Raw genomic sequence first — 18,432 nt, forward strand, 5'->3', positions numbered from 1 at the left:
GCAGATTTGACGCCTGAGCCAGCCATCATAACAGCCAAGTTTTGCTTGTGTTGGACCTCCAGTCGTATGATTTGACTGATGCAGCCTCCTGTCATCAGCAACATCACAGTATCATTGCTTAGGTAATAATTTTCATTACTTTTGTTAACCTGCATCTGACACGCCAGATTTTTTAATGTTGCATGACTTGCATAAGTGTATTTCATGGAAACCTTAAATTCTCCTGTTTATTAACAATTAGGCTCTACCCCTGATTCCAACTGTCTTATTATCAACTTATCTTGCTTTTTATTGTTTCTGTAAATATTTTTCGTAACTTATTGTTGAAATTTGTTGTTTAGATAAACATCATCCTCTTTAATTGGAGAAACTTCCAGTATCAGCCGAGTTCCAATTGCAATTCCATCTGATCATGGCCTGAAACTGGTGTTCATTTTCCCAAAATGTCGTTTTTCTGCATGTACCGGCTCTACGTTTCGTTTCATGCAGAAATACTTCAGAACAGTAATTGTAATTATGTTTATCAATTTTTTAACCTTAAGGTTTCACACATTTCGTTATTTGATGGTTTGTTTCTGATAGTATAGTATAGTATGATTGAGTTTCTATTTTTCTATTAACAACCTGAAGTCTGAGCTTCTTCATTGCAGTCCAATGTGGACATAGATTTGTTGTTGTCAGCTGGCGAAAGGTGTTCCTCTTGCAAGCTTGCTACCTGTACTGGTTGTAGCTTTTGTGGTTTTGTCATATGCAGAAACACTAAAGAACAATTTAAAGTAAGTTGGTAAACTTGTTTCTACAATAAGGCTCTCAATCATAAGCATTTAGTTATGAATTTTGAAAGTGAAAATGGTTTACGCAAGATAGGTTGATACAGAAAGAATATTTGTTTCACTTTAGAGTACTCTGCAAAGTTCAAATGATTTTGTATTTTAATCTTAAATGGGTCAACTAGATTCATGTAAATTTGTGTTTGAACAATAGTTATCAGATAATGTTGCCATAGAATATTTGGGGTAACTATTTGAAACAATGTAACATGTAAGGTACTAAGGTAGCATTAGTTTTTTTTTTTTTTTTTTTTTACACAGCATTTCCATGATGAAGATCCCCAACTATCTTCACTTGACATCACCCACTATTGAGAGACAATCCCAAGCATTGAACAGTGAGAACCCTGCAGTATAATAGATATTTTAATAAGGCTTTAACCATTATTTGTTTGTAGAGTTCTGCACAGTGCCGTAAGAGTTGGATATCAACAAAAAGATTGAAAATCATTTACCCATCACAATCACAACTCAACTAGTGATGATTACCTAAATTCTTTCCTCTCATTTAGTGATGCCCGTAACACTCCAGGTCTGAAAAGAAGAAAAAAAACCGCATTTGATTTCCTGTTATAAGTAACTCTTTTCTCCCCTCGTAGGTGAAATTGAGCTCTTTGAAATTGGACAACCATGCCAAGGATAAATTCCTCTTTTTCCTGAACCGGCTGTACGTTTTGTAAGAAACACTTCAGAACTATTTAGGTAAATATGTTCAACTTTCTAACTGTGAGACAGACTTAGTAAGTTGGTGACTATCTCTTAACTTATTTGTTGTACAATTTTCAGTTGTCTACCTTGTAAATGCTTGCTAATAGCTGTAGGTTCTTTTGCAACTTTTATTCTGAAGGATTGTGTTTGCATAGTTTACTTTTAACTTATGTCATTTTTTTTTGTAATTTAAGACATTGTTTCCTTGATAGTTTATAGTAATTGAGTTTTTTTTTATCAATAGGATTATCAGTCTGGTAAATATATGAGATTCTTTGTTGCTGCCCAACATACACATGGATTTGATGCAGCCAGCTGAGGGCTTTAACTCTTGTAAATAACGCAAAGTGACATTTATTCATCTAAATTAATTCATTTCATTTTGGTTATAGGTTTAGTGTTTTATGTTCGCGTAGTTGCTGTCCGATGGGGCACGTTGTTGAAGCCTATGCTGGTGAAAGATCTTTCTACATCAAGTTCAATTGGCCGTTCCTTGGTGCTGATGTTGTGTTACCGAAGTTGCATAATATTTTGTTAAATTGTCATCGTGACTTGCAGTTTACCGTTTATAAGTTCAGAAGCAACAAAAACAAATATGGGATGTTCATGTCAAACAAATAATAAACATGTTTTTGGGGTTGGGAAAGGAAAATGGTGGATGTTGGAAGGGTGAGGGAGGATATTTCAAGTTTGGATAAAAATTCAGTTAATCTATAACCCTACAAACCTATCCCTACCAATTAATCTCCAAACCCCACAAACAAAATACCATCTAATCCTTCAAACCTCGAAAACATACACCTACCAACCCTTAAATCTATACCCTTAACCCTATAAACCAATTTTAAACCTTAACCATGTATCTGTAATAAATTTAAAAAATACACTATATGAAAAAACTTTTATTTTATTTTTAAAATGTTCAAAAAATCCAATCAATAAACAGAGCGTTCGGTTCAAGACTATTTTCTTCTGCACGAGTTAAAACGCAACCCGCCACCACCGCTGCGGCAATGAGACAAAAAGCGATGATTTAATTTTGCGGAAATCTGCATCGTCTTTGTAACTTAACTGACGGAGATTTCCACAAAAAATAAACCATGGCTATTTGTTTCATTGGGTAGTGGATGCATTGTTTTAACTCGCACATGCTGCTGTAGGTTTTGTCTACGGCCCCCAGAGATAGTATCTGGACCGAGAAGAAGAGAGAAGCAGTACGAGGCAAGTTTTTCCGGGGAGATGTAGTCATACTAGGCTTCCGGGTTAGACTCATGACCCTCCAAAAGTTTTCATCGGATCATGCGCCTTCCAAGTCCCCGTTCGACCAGAGCCCTCCCCTCCTCCTGGTTTCACAGCGGGTGAGTGACCACCGGCGGGCGTTGGTTAGTGGTTAGTTAGGGAAACGGGGCCACAGAAAAGAAGGGCGCCCATGTAAGAAGAAGGATATGCACTTGTAAATGATCTATGTCTACACAATTTATCAGTCTTGAATTACGGCATTCTCTCGTCGGTTTCCAAACGACTATCACAGCGACGAGGGATTAACCTGAGATGAGATTATATTTAGATATCATTTTTAAATCATATTGTATCGACAGCAAACCATACCTCAAATCTATCAATCTTACATTTTCCTAAATCTGAACTAAGCGGTGGTCACCACAACCTCTTGAGTGGCAGCTTTCTCATGTTGTCTGCAAAATAGATAGCAGCAAAGTATTGGATCTGGGGAAGGCATCAATAACTTGGAGATTTACTACAACCTGTTGTTGTACAACCTGCTACAACAGCAAAAAGTTAACCTGAAATATTTTACAAATTAAATGCCACAGTACTTTTGTTTAAATGTTGGTCAAAATAACTATGTTGCAAATAGAAACTGCTGAGCTTTAGAAGAATTAGCTTGCATTATTGGATTGGATCATTTTATTTCTATTGTCATGACCACCCAGGTCACACGAAAACTTCAACTGAAATTATATGGAAACATTTACTCAAGTATGGTACTCTGCTTAACACCATTCAAGTTATTTTTCAAGTTTTGTTGAAATGTGCTAGGTAAAATTAAAATACACGATAGACAACTACTTCAATAGTGTTAATAACCATGAAAAATAAAACAAATTACCAAAATGCTGAGAATTACCGGTCACAATCACACCACCACAAGTGTAGAGTGTTGACAGACTGACAGTAGACACTGTAGGCGGCGACCATTCTGGATAATTTACACTGAATTTGATGGAAGTAGGTAACGTTGTATCGCAGCATGAATATCGTCACGAGGATTTTGACAATCGTACACTCGATCAAATAATAAATACGAACGTTCACAATCCGCAAGAAACACCAAGCGTAAAAGTGACCCTCTTCCTGGCCCGACGACACTTGCACAGCCAACACGTTAACTCTCACCATTTGTTTGCTACTCTAACCTAACTAACTTGCTACTAACTAATAAGTCTATAACCAATGGTGAATGGTGCCATATTGGAACTAACTAACACGAATCACGAAGTAACTAACAACACGACACAGACAATACATACGAACATATAGATGTTATACCCTTGAAAAAGTAGTAGTCTAGCAAAAAATCGTGCGCAGTTTACGCCGATGCGCACCACAGCGGCAGATAGCAGAACTAAACTTTTTATTACGCTTGACTGCCTGTCTACTTCAAGAAACGAGACGAAAACCGACTGCTTGTCGAACAAAGGACTTGAAGTAGACAGGCAGTCAAGCGTAATAAAAAGTTTAGTTCTGCTATCTGCCGCTGTGGTGCGCATCCGCGTAAACTGCGCACGATTTTTTGCTAGACTACTACTTTTTCAAGGGTATAACATCTATATGTCAAAAGTTGAAACATTGTCCATTTGGCATGGCTAGCACCCTAGCAGACAGAAACAGAACTAAAAAATGAAACCGATAGAGGTTAGTACAAATGAGACTCAAAGAGTCAAAGCCATCTGGTTGTCAGACAACCAACAATACGGTCAGTATTTCATTTCGGACGTGACAATATGAAATTTTCAGGAACTTGTTAATTACCAACCCTCCTAATTTTACAAGCGTCATCTATGAATTTAGAGCAGTTAGTGAAGCATTTTTCTTATCGTCAATCTAAGTTCAAATATACATAGAAAATGTGCCACCGGTTCAAATGTCGCAGTACCTATGTGTAGGAAAACAAATTTGATATTTATGCTTTGACAAGTTAGAACAGAATCAATAAGCTGACGACGAAATTAGAATGCTGACCTAGTATATTGAATTTATTTAATAAGAAACTTGAAACCAAAATTATGGAAATCTGATAATGTGTATTTGGCATGGAAAGAATCGCCGAGCCATTTGGAAGTGTCTTTAAGGGGAAAATGAAACTAAATTTAGGGGACACAGCTGAACATAAATTAAATTCTTTAATCGGATTTTAGTGTACGAGCTTACTAATGAATGATTTTTTTTATATCATGATACGAATGAGAGGGTGAGGATGAAGAGGGAGGGGATAAATCAACAAGACACAAGAAATCACAAGTTAAAGCCCTGTGTGTCATGGCTTTTTCCAAGTCTCTTCCGGTGTTCTATGTCTGAAGCACCTTGGATCAGGCCCGACTTGTTTTCCCTTCTTCCTCTAGTGAGTGTCGTGGCAGTATATTTGTTGTCATCATGCTTGGCACGTAACTGCAGTTGACTATTCCCGGACAATGAGATATCTGATAACGCCAAACTGGAAAGAAATCGTTTGAGGAGCAGACTCCCACTGCCAGGAAGTTGTCAAACGTAGAGTTTCCAATCAACTCAAACTTTTCGTATCCTCGGATTTTTTGTATTTCATTTTAATTAAAAATATTAGATTCCTTGATCCCTCGCGCGAGGGAACTTTTAAAAACCTTATTAAGACGGGAAAACGGGACCGCACACGACGTAAGTAGGGTGAGAGAGGGAGGGGCGAGAACTGGTGGTGGTGACAGTTATCACTTGCTTTCGATATCGAAATCGAGAACGAGCAGCTTAGTCTCTTCAGTGCCATTACGGCTTCCCACAGCGCAGACAAGACGTGTTTCATCGGCCCGGATTCTCCAAACGACGCCTCCACTTCCTCCACTTTCCAAAGATACCAAGTTGCGAATAAATTCACCTGTTTTGGTCATTAGAAAAGCACCGAGGTTATTTAGATAATAATGAGCTACGAAGATTATTTGCCAGTAAAATTTACCTGTTTTCACATCCCATAACTTAACCGTTCCGTCATCCGAGGAAGTTATTACAAACTTATTGTTAAACTGAAGACACGTAACAGCCGATTGGTGCTTGTTGGCTCCTACAAAATCAGAAAATTATTAAATACTGAAATGATGGCAAGGCTTTCGGTCGAATAACTTACCTGAAAGAGTTTGAAGGCATTTGCCGCTAATTATATCCCAAACTTTAACTGTGGAATCGGCATTCCCTGAGACGAGGATGTTATTGCGCAGTTCCATTCCGGACGTGAGCGACTGATGACCCATTAATGTGTGCTTGCATGCTCCTGTTTCCGCATCCCAAACCCTGATGCTAGTATCTAAAGATCCGCTGACTACATGGATGCCGTCAAACTAAATTCAAAATAGGGGAAAAGTTAGATAACGAGTACGACAGAATCAAAATGGTGGCATTTTCCAATTACCTGTAGTGAGTAAACCCGATTAGTGTGTCCCTGAAGAGTGTGGAGACATTCCTCTCTTTCAGGATCCCACACTTTCACTGTATAGTCGTAGGCTCCACTAACCACCAGACGCCCATCATATTGCACACATCGTACGGCAGCGACGTGACCAACAAGAACATGTAAACATTCGCCCGTCTCAACATCCCATACACGTAATGTTGCATCCCGTGATCCGCTCACCACCCTACATTCATTTTTGATCAAGGAAAACAGTTTAATTAACAAGAGTCCTTACTATAAATATATGATAAAAAGACTGACTTATTTCCGTGTAAATGCATGCAACGGACAGTGGAGGTGTGGCCGTATAATGTGTGCAAACACTGTCCAGACTCAGCGTTCCAGACTTTTAAGGTTCTGTCTGTACTCCCGCTGACTATAATATTTCCCTGCATTTGAGAGGACCAAACGCCTCCAGTATGTCCCTGCAGAGTCCTCATGCACTGTTGAATGAAATGACAATTAAATGGTTGTCTGTTCTTAAGACATTTCGTGTTTTAAAAGTCTTTGTTCTGTCTAGGGAGAAAGCCCAATGCATTACCTTTCCCGTAGTAGCCGACCAGACTTTGAGCGTGTTGTCATCCGATCCCGAAACGATGCGGTTTCCGCAAAACTGTAAGCAGGTGATGACGTGATCGTCATGACCTTTCAATACCCTTGGCTGTGGGATCGGCCTCACTCGCCAATTTAACTCAATATTTCGGTGACGCATATAAGTCGCCTGAAAATGCAACGAATCAATATTATCTTGCAACCTATTAACGTTTAAGCTAGATTGATCTATTCACCTTCCAGGGTGACGGAGTAATAATTGGTGCATTGTTTTGGCTAGATCCGGTGGGGGAAGAAAGACCACAACTGAGAGATGAGTGGTGGGAAGATCCGCGAAGACGTCGCTTATTTAGAGTATCACGAACGTCATCGATACCCGCTTCACGACATTTTTCTCGCCAGAGGAGATTATCTTCAGCCAAGACTCTCCAACAACGGCAGGTTTGTGCGGCGCGAGTCAAGTCGCGAGGCGTGAGGAAACTGAGAACATACAGAGCCAGTTCTTTGGGCAGCAGCGATATGAAATCGCGTTGGAACTGTGGTTCAATAACAGCCATCATGTGACGGACCTGAGTGGGTTCACACAGCTCTATCAGTTGGTCAATGGCACATAAACGCTCAGCGTTCGACCAGTACTGCAACGATAACGAATGGTTTTGCTTAGCAATGAGTTAACGTGGTTGAGAGAATGATGAAAAATACTTGGAACGTGTGAAGCCACTGGCAAAATCCTGGCGGAGGATTGTCTTTCGAGGGAATCGGATTACGGTGAACATGGCAGTAGATCGACGAGGAAGATGAATCAACACCTTCACCCCTTCGACATGTCTTTTTCTCCGTGGCTACCTCAGCTGCCATATCAGCTGTCGACTCCGACTTACGCTTGGTCTACAACACACCACCTTAATTAAATTCAAGTTCCTAATAACAAATACGTGTTGGATAAACTTACAGCTCCTGGTCTGGCGACGTCATCATTTTCCGAGGTGGGTGATTCCTCTTTAACGGATACATTACTGGCGTCGTTGGCAGGAGCAGTAGGTGTCAATGATGTAGGTGTTGTGGGGAGAGGAGGAGGCGATTGAATGATGCTATCGTTGCTCCGAGTCTGTCGAAGCGAAGGCGATTTGCCAACGGGCAGTGGATTTATTCTGCTTGTTGACCGGCGCTGCCTCAAACGGCAAGCACCCCATTCGTTGCTGCTGCTACTTCCACTGTCGTTTTGCTGGTCTTCTGTCGCGTTATCACTTGAACTAGATATCACTGGTGTGGTGCTCGGAGTCGGTTGAGCGCTTGTATTATCACTGCTTCTAGGGCAACAACAAAACATGTTTAGAATCAAATGACGCATTTTTACCTAATACAAAGAACAAAGGCTTAGATAAGAGTAAAAATAAAGAAATATACCTACTTAAATAGCAAAACCATAAAGGGGGGTATAAATTTAGTATTGTACAACACTATTTACCTGCTCCGAGTGTTGGCTTTTCTTGCATTCACCTGAGACGACTGAGCTGGTACTGATATTGTTAGTATCTGACGATTGGCTTCAATCAAATTTGTCCCCACACCTGGAGCCAGACTTAGATCTTCGATGGATGTAAATCCTCCAAGGGACTACAAAGGAAAAACACATGTCAAAACCATATAAAACACACTGGTGTTGGGTTAATCCTAAACTTACATTTCTGGTTTCCACAATGGCTTCAGCTCTGCTGCGTCCAACTCCAACCAAGGTGGAAAGCTCTTCAACAGTAGCCACATTGATGTCTACCAGGTTTCTCTGAGCTAGACTTTCATTAGCAGTGTCGCCCATGCCCCTCCCACTACTCCGTCCTCTGGACGCTGGCATAAATTATTTCTGCTGGGATTCTGACTGCTACGTAAGCTAGAGATTGAGAAGCTGAGCTATTACTAGGAAACCAAAACACAGCAGCCTAGAGAACAACTCATATCCTCAATTAAACACTAGTCATCTCATCTGCCAAGAAGAAAGATTCAATGTTGTTAATAAAGGTTTCTTTTTATAACAATAATGAAACAAAGCAAGAATGATTCACACTTACCGTCGATAAAAATCCAGTGAAAAGTGCAGCGAAAATTATAATTGCGTTACGAGTCAAAAAGTGCAATCAAAATAAAAGTAGAATCTTTTTAATGATATGGGCGAGGGCTTGATAGTGTGTAGTGTTTTGGGAACAAGGGCAGACCTTTAAAATGCGATTTTGAAAATATTCCGCAAGCACGGGTGGGCAAAAACAACTTAATCAAATAAAGAATTTAAAATAGAAAAAATCTAGCACTAAAATGATTCGGGCATTTCGATTTCACAAAGAGCGTAAATATAGAAAAAAATTTGTACACGAGGATCAGCATCAAAGAGAATTTTGTTTCACACGAATGGTGAAGCCGAGACAGACAACGATATATGCTGAGTGTGGAATAAAAAGCGTTGCCAAATTGCTTCTTAACATTTTGCTGGACGCGCCCAGCAGCAGCTCTGATGGTCGTCCAACAGCACAGGTCAAGTCTCGGCGCTTTTTTTCTTTATTTCGCTTAGAAATCTCGTAGCAAAACCCACTTGACACGTTTACAGTATTACTATCAAATGTTATAGTGATAATTATTATCCTTTTTTAAACAACAAAGCTAGGCGGTTTTTTTAAAGGCCAATACATGGGCCCTCCGGGGTTTCTTTTTTCCCGCCTTTCATTGTACCTTCATCCCCCACCCTCAATAATATTTTTGTATTGAATTACTATCAAAGAGTATTATATAATATTTTTTTTAAAAGTTTCCAACTGTTCAGTTCTTGAAACTTCAACGGATCATCATCGCTATTCATCGTTCCCCCTCCTGAAATGTCCCCCTTGAATCTCTTCATACCATCAGCCCTTTACAGATAACAGATCCAACTGAATTAAAGCCAAAATTTCAATAACCATGGAAGTTTCGGTGCAAATTGTTTCTTAAGCTTTTAAACTCTGCTGAAAACGTAACTGCGTAATGTTGAGTTCTAGTTCTCTCATATGGTCGGACGAAAGTTGAACTCGATTCAACCAATAGCCAGTTACGTATTCATCCAACTATAAATTGTGTATCTATATTTTTGTACACATAGCAGCTACGCAGTGTTAAAGGGCGCCCAAATCTTGCTTTTTCTAGCTATCGCTAGATGACTCGCAATGAATTATAACGTTCAATATAAGAAATTCAAACTGCTTTTACGCGATATCTCGTAGGTTATAAAGTTGAAGGTTCGTCCTCATTAATAATATAATTGAAACAAATTTTCGTTTTTCTCTGATTGTTACAAAATTCAATTCCGTTTGTTGCCCCATGACATTCAACATTTCTAGTGATAGCTGCTACCGTATTAGCATAAACTTTTCAAAAAGGCCATTAGTAAGCGCAGCACAAAACATTCGGTGATCTTTTGTTGAATGTTGAATTCGCTCTTTCATCGGACATCGTCGCTTCCAGTCATGAAAATAGGTCGCTCATCGAATTGCCAAGAAACTTTGATACACATTTTGTGTGGGCATTGAGAAATCTAAATTTTTAAAAAATAACCAGCAATGTGTCTTTGTCCGGTTCATTTAAGTGCAGAAGCACCGGATTGAAGAGGTGTGAGGTTAGGCGCGTCTATTTAAACAATGGAGTCGTTGCAGCATACGTTATTGCATCATTTGATAGTGTTCGATTGTGAATGACGAACTCGTTTGTCTTTGACGAGCAAGGCCAACATGCGCTACGGTTTACTGGGTCTGTTTGATGTTGAAACTCAAATGTTATTTGAAATGTAAAACCAGCACATGGACACAACACGTGAACGATATAAAAATCTACACATTGGAACTGCGTCAATGAATCCATAAAGATTATTTTTTATTTTTAAAGATTATTGGGATTAACGATCGGCGTCACTTGGATAAAATGTAACCGTATGACCGTGTCAGTTTTGAGAGAGAGAAATAATCTTTATCGAATACATGCTGACATGGCTAGCACTAGCAGTCATGAATCATCTGAGGTTAAATAGACTATGTTCAGGGATTGACATAAAAGATATGATTTGATTCGTTCACGATTGACGATAAGAAATTTTATTTTTCTCCATCGACCCAATAAGTAACGTGCCAACACCACGTATATTTAAATTTCATTCCTGTGGCACCAATCAAACAATAGATTAGTCATGATAAACACGTGTGTCACGTTGCACAATTTTCAAAATAAATCTCAATGTTTTGATTGTGAAAGCCATGTTGTGTGTGTATTGCTTATACAGAAGAGAATAGTATATACGCAACCAAACAATTAAATGACATCAACATTATACCAACAACAACCGTTCAATTCCTCGTCTCTTAACTCTCTTCTGAATTACAGAAAGGAAACAAAAAACAAAATGTTCAACACTGTTTTCGATGGGGATGCAAATATTTGTGGTTTTTTCGGCTGCAGGATTTTTATTTTTTTTCGGGTTGGGGTCGATCCCGTGTTTGCTTTTGAGTTGTTATTTTTAAATTTTATCTTCAATCATGTTAATGGGCAAAAGGGATTTGTAAAATAAACAAAATGACACGTTTGAACGAACATTGGAAGGATGGGAGTCGGAATTTGTTTTTCATTTGCGTTGAAACGGAAACTTTGTTTTTTTTTTTCCAGGCCGTCGACGACAATTTAACCGAAGAGGAGAAGAGAGAAAAAGAGATGGAGGGAAAAGAGGGAAGGAGATGTGTACGTAGTAATGTGATCTGTACAGAAAAACAAAACAAAAAAACACCAGGCAGGGCAGGTTGGGCGCCGATGCGGCTCTGATCTAGAGCTGTATATTTTTATATAACACACACACATTTTTTGCAAAAATTGACGTACAGAGTGAATCGCAACGATCCCACCCTCACTAGCGAACAACAATACAAGATCAATATCTTGATGTGCTTTTTTTATTATTATTTTTTTTTTGTTTTTTTCGTTTTTAGATTTCATTCTTTTTATTTCCATTATTGGTTAGAATATATAATATATATAGCTACGATATTTAATTTGGCGCGAGAGGGTAATTGATGCAGGTCGAGGGAGGTGGTAGAAATATGGGGGAGGAGGTAGAGGGGGGGGGGGGGAGGAAGGGAATTTTTTGAAGAGTGGAGTATGTGTGTGTTACACTGACGTGTATACGTGGGGATGGTGGTGTGTCTGCATATCTGTGTGAGTGTGTGAAAGAGTGAGAGAGAAAGATAGATATATAGATATATAGAGAGAGAGAGATTTTATAAGAGTTACAATCAAACAACCAAATGAATGCCCTTTCACATGAACGCCCAGCACTCGAGCGTCTTGACCCAAAAGTCTTCATCCGGACTGAGCGGATCGTTGCCGAATGTTTTACACGTCTGCGTCCGCCCTTGGTTCAGATCGCCGTCCAACCATAATCCAAAACGGCCACTGTTGAAATCCAAAAAAGAAGACGATAAGGAAACTTGTTGAGATTATCGCCATAAATTCAAGACGAAGTGTAAACAGGTATGCTAATCCGACATTAGAAATAGGTGGCGGTAAACAAGTCAAGCCTTTGGTCAAGTGTTCTCCAAAACATTTGAAGGCTGAAATATAAACTAAGTCGACTACATATATTTCCTCATTACGTGACTACGATGGCGTAAGACACTTGAGACATTGACCGGCTCAAGGTTTTAACATTTTTCCAGCATTACTAGAGCGGAATTAACACATATCTTTGTTTTAAAAATGAAACCTTTTTCTTTGTCGGTTTTGGACTGTACGTGAGCAGGTAACGAAATAAATAGCGATATAAATAGTGAGATTGGCTTACTCTCCGGCTCCGATGGCCAAGCTTTCGTTGTTGCCTTGAATAAAATAAGAGTTGTCGCCCGACCAGGGATAAATTTGCATTTTGGGGTTGATGACGAAGAGGAGCGATTCGCCCGTGCCGTAAAATGATTCGCTGACGCGAATTTCGCACGACGTGATGGCGCCAAAAACCTGTTCATCACCAAAAAAGCATCCGATTATTATTTAAAAAATTCGATTCGCCAGTATGGCACGCACGTATAATAAAAAGCGCTCGACTCACATTTCCCTGCGTGTCCTCTATCACCAGCAGAATGGGACTATCGATGCCGATCATTTTACGATACAGCGAGTTGAGACTGAATCCATTCTGAGACGTGCTAAACACCAGCGACCAAGGGTAACCTGCCAAACGCACACAAAACACGTCAAGTTCCAATTAAAAATTTTCACTCTCGAATTATTGCAAGCTGTAACGTTGCATACGAGTTGGACACGTACCTTCAACGCGGGCCGGCAAATGTTTGGCCAGCTGTTTGCGATATTCGTCAGTCAGCACTTCGGTGGGGCCAATCAGGTCTGGCAGGTACGAGTCCAGATCGAGTGCGCTCAAACGTTCAGAGCCGTACAACGCCCTGCGCACTTCTTCGTTCAGAGAAACGATCTATGACGTGGCATAAATTCAAAAAAAGAAAAAAGAAATTTCGATCAGCACACGTCACAAACAAGAGAGGAATTCATAATTAGAAACTGAAAGAACAAAGCTATCTCAACATAATACATTAGCAGACAATAACAATTAACAACAGAAAATATATATACGTCGAAGACGAACAACAAACATTCCGGGTTGGATTTAATTTAATTTCGGGACGAAAAAATACACGACGGAGATTAATCCCAAAGTCGAAATAAGGAAATGGAGAAGGTTAGTCGTCGAAAATGAAAAATAAGGAAACCATTTGCGATAGAGAGAGACTCTCAAAGTGGTCGTCAAGTCCTATTCGAGACGAGACAGCAACACAAAGATTCACGTGATACCACAAGGTTAGACGGAAGAAGACTTTTTTTTTGGATTTGTGTGCGTATGCAAATCGCCAGTTAAGTTAAAAATTTGTTTCTTTAAAAAAAAAAAGTGAAGAATGCGCCACGCTCGAGGACAAAACTGTAGAACCTTAAACCACACCCAAGAAAAGGTAATATATAGGGCATTTGGTACGTTATGCATCAAATGAAATAAATGTCAGCCCCTTCCCTTGGATTTCTGTCGAGAGAAATCAAGACAAGGTCGGCCACGCGCTTTCGGATAAACGCCATAAAATTATTTTTCTCTCCCCCCCCCCCTCTCTCTCTTACACTCCAAATTTCTGTGTAAATTTTTGGTTAAAGTTGAAAAAGGGAATCTTAAAAAAGAAAAAAGGTAACCAAGATGGAATTAAAAGTTGAAAGAGAGAAAAAGGAGGAAACTTAAATAGAGATTTCAGGAGACACAACCTTTTTGATTCGATTGCAGAATTGGACAAATGAGACGAATTTCTTGGAATGATGGCCGCTCGATTTAGTCCGGAAGGACAATTTGGTTGCCGAGGAAGTTTCAGCCATTCTCTCTCGTTTTAATTCTTTTTAAAAAAGATCTTCCGTTTTCAATCAGGAAAAATGACGGGAGGGAGACGAGACAAAACAAAAATTCAATGCTCGAATGCTGTGTGAACGAGCGACGCCAAGCAGGATGAGCTGGATGAGGAAGAATTTTGGTTTTAAATGAGGACACAAGAATCAACGGGAAGGACGTGAAATTGTTTCATTCGTCCATCACGTGGGCAGCTGTACGACCAATAAACTATCACAAAAATTCGTCCAGAAACGGGAACGAGTGTCGATTCCGAGAAGAAAAATAAAAAAAACCCGCTTTTCGAACTTGTTTCACCTGGTCGGACACAACAGAAAGTTTGAACTGCACACTGACACACACACACACACACAGACACACACAAGAGAAACGTAAGAAAACGAGAAAAACGTTTACAACAAAAAGTAGAGAGACGCGACGGACTGACGGAATTTAAAATGAAAATGGGCCTACAGAAGCGGCCACAAGCGATGTGGAGCTAAGTCTTCTTCTGGCGAAAAGCATCTGGAAATGTTGCTGCTGCTCAAATGTTCAACGAGAAAAAATAATCGATTTCAATTAAAATGAAACGCAACAGCAGATGATGGCACTCGGCGGAAGGGTGAACCACGACTGGGCCGACGACTGAGAAAGAAGAAGAAGAAGGCCAGCAAAGCTTTCCAATAGCCACGGGAAAAATGGGAGACCAACTGTAGAGGAGAGTCGCTCCTTCCAACTTGGTAGTGGCACAAAATGTAGACGTCGGCTACTAGGTATTGTGTGTATATATATACTAAGCGGCGCGTGTCGCGGGGTGGAGTCGAAAAGAACTCGGCGACCCAACCAGAAAAAGTGGGCGAGACCGACCCGCTCATTTTGAACCGCATCAAAAATGTTTTTTTTTTCGAAAACTATTTCGAATTTCAATTCCCTTTCAGACCGCGGATTATCTTACGTCTTTTTTTTTCTTTTTTCTTTCGTAGCCCCTTCCTCTGGCACACCTAAAAATTTTTGTTTCTGACCAAATCGAATCGAGGTTGACGGGCGGAGCTTAGGAGAGAAATAATAAGAGAGGGCGCTAGATAATAGTGGGTTGAGAAAAATCAGGAGGAAAAAACATAATAAGGGGCTGGTATCGAAAATAACTTTCAATCACCTTTTTCTTTATCGTCAAACCAAAACAGATCGCGATTTGAAACGTAAACAACACGTACACACCAAAACTAACAGATATACACAAATGTGTAAAAATAATCAACATTTACGCATGTCAAACTGGGGATTAGAAGAAAGAAAATAATAAATAAATATCGACGCCATGATTCATCGAAATCAATCAACAACAAAAAATCTCTTTGCGACTGCACAGGTGAATAACCGAAACAAGGCCAACCAGACACAACACGTTGAGTGCGTCGTGTGTGTGCGAGTGCGTCGTATGTGTGTGTGTAGGCGCGTGTGAGTGAATGTGTGCACGGGGTCAGTGGTGGAAATGAATTCCATTTAAAAAAAGAAATGTGTGTTTGTCTACCAACTAGCAAAGATATGATGTGTGAGAATCAACTAGCCAGCCAGCCTCTATACAGAAATATAGACTACACAACACGGAATGCGGAACAACTTTTGGTATTTGCCCACCTCATCCTGGTCACTCTCGAATAGCGTTGCCTGCGTCTTTAGAATGGTGAACAAGCGGACATAGGGAGCTTTGGCACGCTATTATTTTTGTTTGGTTTTTGGTTTTTGTTTTTAAAAAACGATTGGCAATGATTTTCGTGTTTGGTTTTTTGGTTGTTGTGCCCCAGCGACAGTCCGATCGACGTTGATCGTTTGAAGAAGAGAGACAAAAGAAATATGAGAGAAAAGATAGACACAGTGAAGAAAAAGGAATTGTTTGCACCGGTTATGAACGTTTAAGAGTTTGGGAAGAAAAGACTTGAAAAGTGTGTTGGTGTAAAAAAACTGTACCTCCCAAGATTCTTTGGCCAGCTCGGCCGTGACTCCGAGGGGATCGTCCTCATCTTCGCCGCCGACTTGATCGTGATCGCCGCTCTTGCTCTTGCCGCCAAGTTGGCCTTTGGCTTTCTTGACGGGTTTCGTCCTTCGCACGGGACTCGGCTCCTCCCATTCGAGATCCTCCGTGATGAGCTCGAAACCTCGTTTAGCCACCGACTCGGCATCGCCCGGCTCTCCGTACACATCCGGCGACCACAGCAAAAAGAATCGGCACAAACTGTCCGCCCTGGTAATTTTTCAGACAAAATTATTTTTTAAAAAATCATTATTTGACAATTTTTCCTTTTACTGAAAACAAATTGATCCACGTGTGCCGAGGTTAAAGAACCCCACTAAAATAACATAATTCCTTAGAGTCGAATTGTTTTCTCCCCCACTATCTTTTATTCTATGGAGGAAAAAATCTGAATCGAATCGAAAGAAATCAAGGCCGCAATTCCCTACAACGTACAAGCCATTTGTATCATCTAAAGGGGGGAAAACCCTAGGCTGCAATGAGTAAAAAATGCCCCATTATTATCTCTGCGGAGGAATGTGTTTGTCCATTCCCAAAAGTCGCTCGTCAAATCCCTTCTGGTGCGCCTCAATTGCTGTTGAAGGTTACGACGGGTGGCACACGTGACAACACAGTGGCGACGTTAGGTTTGATATGTGTATATACTTGTCTCTCGGGATGCTGAACCAGTATTCGGGCTTCATCTTTTTCTTTCCGTACGACATGATGGGTGTGGTCATGCCTCCCTTGCGGTTCAGCGGTTTTCCCATTCGCAGTCGCAAGTAGAGTGGCGGGGCATCGCACGGCTGCGCAGGCTTGGGAATCAATTCTATCGTTCCAAAGAAAAAGAAAATTATTAAATGTCGAAAAATAAAGGATCTGACAAATACGAAAAAATTAAGAAATTAAAATAAACACTCATTTGATTTAACTTTTTCGCCAACTCTCATAAAGCGAGAGAAAGTTGTGAGAGGGAACACCAAAAAAATGGAATCGAATTTATCGTGCATCTAAAATATACCAGTCTTGTTACTCTTATTGTCCTTGTCCGGTTTTTAGCAATTGCTGTGTCCACATGCCAAGACATTTCTTTCGATCGTGCCAGTCACAAGATGCAGAAAGTTGTAGTTAAAATAAAAGAACCGAAGAAGGGACGGCAAACAAAACGAAACAAGCTTTTCCTGTTTAGAACACCCAAATTCTTGTTACTGCAACACAAATGTTTCTCTTTTGTTGAGCGAGTTGGCTTTTTGATTATTTCCATGGCATTTTTTTGTAAATCTCCTTTTACGTGGGAAAAACCATGTCGCAAGATTATGAACAATAAAAGGCAGCAACAATTAAATGAAAAAAAAAAAAAAAAAACAAGATAAAGATAAAGGCGTAGAACGACGATGAAATGATTGTAGATTAATCTTTTTCTTTTTAAATATCTTTTTGATTGGGTTGGTTGATTTGTTGTTCACGTGTCTTACCGATAAAGTTAAGTTCGAAGTACGGCGAACGAAGGACTGCGTTGAACAATCAAAGATATCAAGAAGGGTGAAATACAAATGAAAATAAAACAATATAATATGCAGAATAAAATTAACCGGTAGTGTATATCGTCCATCGAAGGGGAAGTTTTTGGAAATCTATGTGTTTGTTTGTTTGTTTTTCAGTCTGGATAATTTGAGTATAAGATGAGAACGGGCGGGTTAATAAACGAATGCAACAATGAACGTATATAGATTTCGTGTGCAGTCTAACAACACTTGGCAGTGAGAATTGTGTGTGTTTGTTTAGTGTGACAATGACACAAATGAACGTGTGTGTGAGTGTGTGATTGGGGGTAAACGAAAAAAAAATAACTTTCAATCGTCATCACATTCCAGTTTTGGCATCTCAGAGCAACTAATCGAGCGATTCTTCCGATATCTTTCAGTTGAATTCAATTTTGTACTTGTAATATGCCTCTTTTTTTCTTATTATTATCATGATTCCGGATGAATCACGGCTGGCAACGACAATTTAATCCACCGTGCACACCCCAACGACGGATGAGTTTTGCTTCGCGCAAGGCAAAAACAACTCGGCAACATTCAATGAATGAAAAAAATAAATAAATAGAAAACGGGTAGAGAGGCCCGATATTGAAATTCTTTACTCGGAAGTATCGTCGTTTTGTTTTCTTTTGTTTCTTTCTTTCCTT

At 39.8% G+C, this 18,432-nt stretch overlaps 2 protein-coding genes and 2 long non-coding RNA genes across 13 annotated transcripts in view; 1 reads left to right on the forward strand and 3 right to left on the reverse strand.

The window, feature by feature from the left end:
• The first annotated feature begins 400 nt into the window (after window positions 1-400).
• On the forward strand, window positions 401-2,443 carry LOC124320918. Its single transcript, XR_006914074.1, has 8 exons — window positions 401-510; window positions 631-738; window positions 864-1,016; window positions 1,092-1,168; window positions 1,229-1,362; window positions 1,430-1,532; window positions 1,783-1,871; window positions 1,931-2,443. It is a non-coding gene; the product is annotated as an uncharacterized LOC124320918 (long non-coding RNA).
• Window positions 2,444-3,048: 605 nt separating this feature from the next.
• On the reverse strand, window positions 3,049-4,090 carry LOC124320234. Its single transcript, XR_006913818.1, has 3 exons — window positions 3,667-4,090; window positions 3,147-3,319; window positions 3,049-3,084 (listed from the first exon to the last, which is right to left on the reverse strand). It is a non-coding gene; the product is annotated as an uncharacterized LOC124320234 (long non-coding RNA).
• Window positions 4,091-4,841: 751 nt separating this feature from the next.
• Window positions 4,842-9,248, reverse strand: LOC124321201 (F-box/WD repeat-containing protein 7-like). 3 transcript variants are annotated; one of them, XM_046784104.1, is made up of 12 exons: window positions 8,871-9,248; window positions 8,489-8,785; window positions 8,273-8,421; window positions 7,757-8,108; window positions 7,507-7,692; window positions 7,041-7,439; window positions 6,794-6,973; window positions 6,514-6,695; window positions 6,211-6,436; window positions 5,929-6,139; window positions 5,761-5,865; window positions 4,842-5,682 (listed from the first exon to the last, which is right to left on the reverse strand). In XM_046784104.1, the coding sequence occupies exons 2-12, from the start codon at window positions 8,654-8,656 to the stop codon at window positions 5,519-5,521; spliced, it is 2,322 nt and encodes a 773-aa protein (XP_046640060.1). In that variant the 5' UTR covers window positions 8,657-8,785; window positions 8,871-9,248; the 3' UTR covers window positions 4,842-5,518. The 3 variants fall into 3 exon arrangements, with proteins under 3 accessions (XP_046640060.1, XP_046640059.1, XP_046640058.1); XM_046784103.1 differs by having other exon boundaries at window positions 7,757-8,111; window positions 8,871-9,247; XM_046784102.1 differs by having other exon boundaries at window positions 7,757-8,114; window positions 8,871-9,247.
• Window positions 9,249-11,052: 1,804 nt separating this feature from the next.
• LOC124329865 (oxidation resistance protein 1-like) overlaps window positions 11,053-18,432 on the reverse strand; it is a 28,726-nt gene continuing 21,346 nt past the window's right edge. For 5 of the 8 annotated variants that reach the window (XM_046788674.1, XM_046788675.1, XM_046788673.1 and 2 more), the window contains 8 exons: window positions 17,717-17,752; window positions 16,908-17,070; window positions 16,199-16,472; window positions 15,869-15,946; window positions 13,123-13,285; window positions 12,905-13,026; window positions 12,644-12,813; window positions 11,053-12,255 (listed from right to left, as the gene is read on the reverse strand). In XM_046788674.1, coding sequence (XP_046644630.1) covers window positions 12,120-12,255; window positions 12,644-12,813; window positions 12,905-13,026; window positions 13,123-13,285; window positions 15,869-15,946; window positions 16,199-16,472; window positions 16,908-17,070; window positions 17,717-17,752 — 1,142 coding nt within the window. In that variant the 3' untranslated portion in view covers window positions 11,053-12,119. The remainder of the gene's footprint in view (window positions 12,256-12,643; window positions 12,814-12,904; window positions 13,027-13,122; window positions 13,286-15,868; window positions 15,947-16,198; window positions 16,473-16,907; window positions 17,071-17,716; window positions 17,753-18,432) is intronic. The other 3 variants (XM_046788669.1, XM_046788671.1, XM_046788676.1) reach the window with 3 other exon arrangements.

The sequence above is a fragment of the Daphnia pulicaria genome, chromosome 1 (assembly GCF_021234035.1).
Source record: "Daphnia pulicaria isolate SC F1-1A chromosome 1, SC_F0-13Bv2, whole genome shotgun sequence".
Lineage (NCBI taxonomy): Eukaryota > Metazoa > Arthropoda > Branchiopoda > Diplostraca > Daphniidae > Daphnia > Daphnia pulicaria.